Here is a 4,754-nt window from a genome sequence, read left to right on the forward strand (position 1 = left end):
CTGCTGGACAGTCCCAAAGAAACATCAGCTACCGCCTCCTTGAAATAATTCTGAATGTACAAAACTGCACTTCTGTACGAATGTCACATTCCCTGAAATTAGCACTTCGCTCGGCCTATTGCCGGCTCTGGAACCCACAGAACTTCCTCTGTGACATTAGGATGATGGAACCCAGTCGTCGCTCAATGCTCCGGACTCAGCAATGGCACCGGTACCACGCAGAGGAGGGCGTTAATGACAGAATTTCCCAGCATCCCCTCCCCCCTGCAATGGTCTCACTGCCCTTCCTGCAAAGAGTCTGAGGTCAATACCTGGCAGCTTGTTCAAAGCAATACGAGGTACGCCGCGCCGCACGGGGCGTTCCATCTCTGGGGAAGTGCACACGGTGCTGCACGGCATTTCGAGGCACGCCAGGGTGCGCGCAATGTTTCCTTTCACATCTCTGGGACTGATCATGTGATTAAAGCAATACCGGACCTTTTGTTATCGCCACCCCGCCAGTATGTCCGGCGCAGGCACGGCACAGATCTGCTCGCATTAAGCTGCCAAAACACAGAGCCAGCCCCGGCTCATTCCATAAAGCAATGCGCGGTACGCGGCCGTGCGCCCATTGGCTATCCTGGATCGCTTTCCTAAGCCGAGTTATGAACCCCGTCGCCTATAGAAGCTCCATGTCTTCTGCTATTTGGAATCAGACCAGTCTCTAGAGCAGGGGCAGCCCACTCCAGCTGGGGTGAAACCACAAATCCCATGATGCATCTCTCTCCGGGAGTCGTGGCTGTGAGAATCTTGCAATGCTTTATGGGATTTGTAGTTCCCCCACAGCTGGAGGGCCGGAGTTTGGCTACCAATGCTCTAGAGGCAAGTCCGTAAATGTGTTCAGCCCTCACCAGCCAATAATAATAATAATAATAATAATAAGGAGCCAGGCTGGGGCTTGTCCTTGGCTAGGGGGTAGTCAATCTTGGCTCTCCAGCTGTGCTGAAACTACAAATCCCATCATGCTTCTGCCTCTGGGAGTCATGCATGTGGCTCGCAATGCCTTATGGGATTTGTAGTCTCAGCACAGCTGGAGAGCCGAGGTTGCCTGCCCGTCCTAGGCCCTGAACGGCCGCTGCATCCAGGATGAAAAAGCCGGCAGCGGTTACAAATTCAATGCTGATGTGACTTTATTGTTCTGCACAAACAAACACAGACAACCCACAACCCCCTCCCCCCCCACCTGAGACCTCCTCTTACGATGCATTTCACACAAATGACTGAACTAAATCATGAAGATCCCAAAACCACCTATGATTCAGCCCAGTTTTTTTTGGGGGGGGGGGCGTGGCGGAGCATAGCAGTTGAGGATGTCTCAGGCAGGGGGGGGCTCTGCGTTTGCTTGTCCTGAACAATAAAGTTATATCCGCATTGAGTTTTTAAATGGACTCCCACTGGATGTTACAGGCACCTGCTGCACTTCAATGAGGCTGTGAAAGTGCTGATGGGAATGTTCCGGAACACAGAGAATATACAGCCGGACGTCTCGCGAGTCGCCTGACCCGACCACAAACGTGAAACTATTAGGAAAAAGAAAACAAAATGGCGCCGAGGTCAGCGCGTTCCTTTCCTCGGACCGTCAGCAATCCTGAGCCCCGATCAGCTTCATTTTCTGCAGGTGGGCGCGGGAGTTTTTGGCGAAGACGCTTTTCACGATCTGCAGCGGAACGTTCTTCCCGCTCAGATAGATTTTATTTTGGCAGTCCGGGAGGCAGCCGGCGGCGGCGTCCGCGCGATCCCCTTTCTTCAGCATCCACACGTAAGCCAGAATGTAGCCGGTCATGAAGGCGTCAAAGCCGGCCCTGTGGGTCCCCGCGTCAGAGGTGCTCGGCGGTTTCTTTTTGTGGTGACCCCCGCCAATGGTTTTGCTTAGGGACGAATCCGTGACTACAACCACTGGAGGTCCATTGTGGTCTCCGCTCTGATTGGAGGAGAGCGTCTCCGCGTGCGCTTCCTTCACCTCTGACTGGTCAGAGGACCGCACACCCGTCTCCTCCATTAAGTCTTCTTTCTTGGTCTCCATGTGGACCCGCCCCTTCTCCTCCTCTCGCTCGGGGGTCTCAGGAGGGTCCAGAAAGGGCTTTCTACAAGGAGGTTCCATGCTCACCTCCTCGTTGGTCTCTTCTTCTTGTGCCGCGGCTTGCTTTTTCCTCTTCCGTCTCTTCCTCTTCTTCTTGTCTTCTCGGCCCTTCTCGTCCTCGTCAATGATCAGGTCGATGTTGTGCGAGAGCTCGCACTTTGCCCCGTCGGCGCACCAGCCGTATGCCTGTAATACAGAGGAAACGTTAGACATCCGGAGAATAGCATTTCTCTACGCGTCGTACAATCTTGAAGGCCGCGGCGGGGCACAGGAATTCAGATACTGTCGGGTTAACTGCCTCTTACAAAAAGGACTGGACACCGGCAAACATAAAACAACGGTGGGCCGGCTCAGGATCCTGTACTCAGTCTGAGGCAAGCAAGACCGAGAGCATTAAAAGTAATCACGAGAGGGTCGGAACCAGTGGGCTCCAGAAACAGGATACAAGTACAACTACAGTTCTTTCTTGCACATTGGAGGGACACTGCAATTCAGATGCGGCCGGGACATCCAACTGAGGGGGAGGAGGGGTGGCAACACAAAAACAAATCACTAAGGGGCCCAATGAAGAGATCTGGGGACAACTGCCTGAAGGACTGACACCCAAATCGGAGCCCTGATGGTGGCCGAGCCCCCCTACAAGACCAGAGGAAGGACACAGAACCAACCTCCGGCCCAAAACCTCCAGAGAAGTCACCCCCTGAGGGAAAGTAAATAAAAGTAATTCACTGGCACACACTCGAAGGGTTTTTAAAGTATTGATATGTTTATTCAACACCCAATGTCACATGCTGTCATACGGTGCTAACGTTTCGGGTCCGCACCGGGATCCTTCATCAGAGCGTCAGTGACACTTCAGGTGTGTGCCGGTGAATTACTTTTAATTTACTATTAGTGTTTTGCACGGCGCCGTCCGTGTGGTCACCTGGGCGACACATATACCTTGTGGTTTTGAGACCGTGGCAGTGCGAATGGGATTTGGACTTTGTTTTCCCCTGAGGGAAAGGACTCCGAATAGAAGAGAAAACCAAAACCTGGACCGGCGAGGACAATGGGTGGGAAGTGACTCCGATCCCACGATATCCATCAATCCCACAAGGGTAGGAAGGAATTGGACGTCAGACCGCAGCCCAGGACTGGGGAGATGATACTGAGGATGAAGATGACGCACAAGAGATACCACTGAGGCTGCCTGACCCCCCCCGGACCCCAAACTTCAGATCTAAAGAAAGCCCCCGATCCCTCGGATCCAGTGACGTGACAAGGGGCAGGAATCCGCACAGCGCAGCTAACAGCACTCGCCTGATCGGGGGCGGAACGAGGGCAGGCATCTGAAGAAACTTCCTCAAGATGAAGGACCCGACCCCAACTGGAAAGGTCCCAGAAAGTCAGTCGCCCCCCGGCTTCTATCAGAGGGGGCGGGAGCACAGCGCCCTTCACTAATGACCTCCGCCTGCCCGGCACAACCATAGCGCCGGGGTCTATGAGACACGCAGCACTTAGGCCCGGTTCACACCTGCGCGTTCCTACGCTCTGTAAAAACGCTCAACATGTGAAAACCAATGATTGCCTATGGGCGTGGCTCCCACCTGGGCGTTTTACAGCGCTGCAAAACACCCTACGCCCAAAGAAGTACAGGGGCTCCTTTGGGGCGTATTTGCCGCGCGTATCCATTGGGATACAGCCAGGTAGCCCTCGGAAACGCGTGGTTTTTTACCCTGAATCGCAGTACAAACGCGCATATTCGATACGCCTAGGTGTGAACCCGGCACTTACAGCAGCTGACCTTTCACCCCTGACTCTCAGGCTAAGCAGTCCTCCTCAGACATGGAGGGGGTGGGGTGGGGGGATGGGTATTAAAAGGCTGAACAACTTACTACTGAAGATTCGACATTTTGTGGAAGAAAACATATCGGCGTTGCCGCCCGGCACGCGAATGTGAAAACGAGGGAGGAGAGACGACACTTACGGAGAACCTCTCGCAGACGGGGGCCGGTTCGGCGGCAGAGGCGACGGGTTCCTGGTCGGGGAGGGAGCACAGCCGATAGTCCACATAAGCCGACATGGTTGCAGAATAGTGACAGAACTCTACGGAGAGGTGACTGGTGCTGGAGTCCATCCGCCGGCAGTTCTCACGCTTGCTGCATGACAAAAAAAACATGCGTTCTGATATTTACATAATTCATGACAATGGAAGCTGACTACAGAAGGGTCAGTCTGTCCGCTGCCGCCACTCTCCTCACATCAGACACACGTTAGTCCCCGCTCCCTCACTGAGAAACATGCAATTCATTCTTCAAACCATTTTTTTCCCCTCAAGAAATAGTTTCTTTCTGACGCGGTGGCGTCATCACTGCGTCCTTCTGCCGGTCTCTGCTCGTAGTTTGATGGGAGGCGCCAAGAGCTGGAACGTTCAATGAAAAACATCCCTGGCTTCCCATCAGACATGCACCCGGCTCACTGATGGCCCCTGGGTGCCGCAGACCTTAGTCGCTTCATCACTCGCTCATAGTACACGCAACGCTCAATTACGTTCTGCAGCGTCCAGAGGTCAGCAGGAACGCACATCTAAAGGGATGCAGGGGATGTGTTCTTTCATATAACATGTGACAACAGCAGTACAGTGACTGAGATA

At 53.7% G+C, this 4,754-nt stretch overlaps 1 protein-coding gene across 1 annotated transcript in view; it reads right to left on the bottom strand.

Annotated features, from left to right (window-relative positions):
- Positions 1 to 1,614: 1,614 nt before the first annotated feature.
- Positions 1,615 to 4,754, bottom strand: part of TOE1 (target of EGR1, member 1 (nuclear)) — a 9,137-nt gene continuing 5,997 nt past the window's right edge. Inside the window, exons 6-7 of the mRNA XM_018572317.1 lie at positions 4,089 to 4,260; positions 1,615 to 2,305 (exon numbers count right to left, since the gene is read on the bottom strand). Of these exons, the coding sequence (XP_018427819.1) occupies positions 1,619 to 2,305; positions 4,089 to 4,260 (859 nt within the window). The 3' untranslated portion in view covers positions 1,615 to 1,618. The remainder of the gene's footprint in view (positions 2,306 to 4,088; positions 4,261 to 4,754) is intronic.

The sequence above is a fragment of the Nanorana parkeri genome, unplaced genomic scaffold (genome assembly GCF_000935625.1).
Source record: "Nanorana parkeri isolate BGI_ZX_2015 unplaced genomic scaffold, ASM93562v1 scaffold1997, whole genome shotgun sequence".
Classification (NCBI taxonomy): domain Eukaryota; kingdom Metazoa; phylum Chordata; class Amphibia; order Anura; family Dicroglossidae; genus Nanorana; species Nanorana parkeri.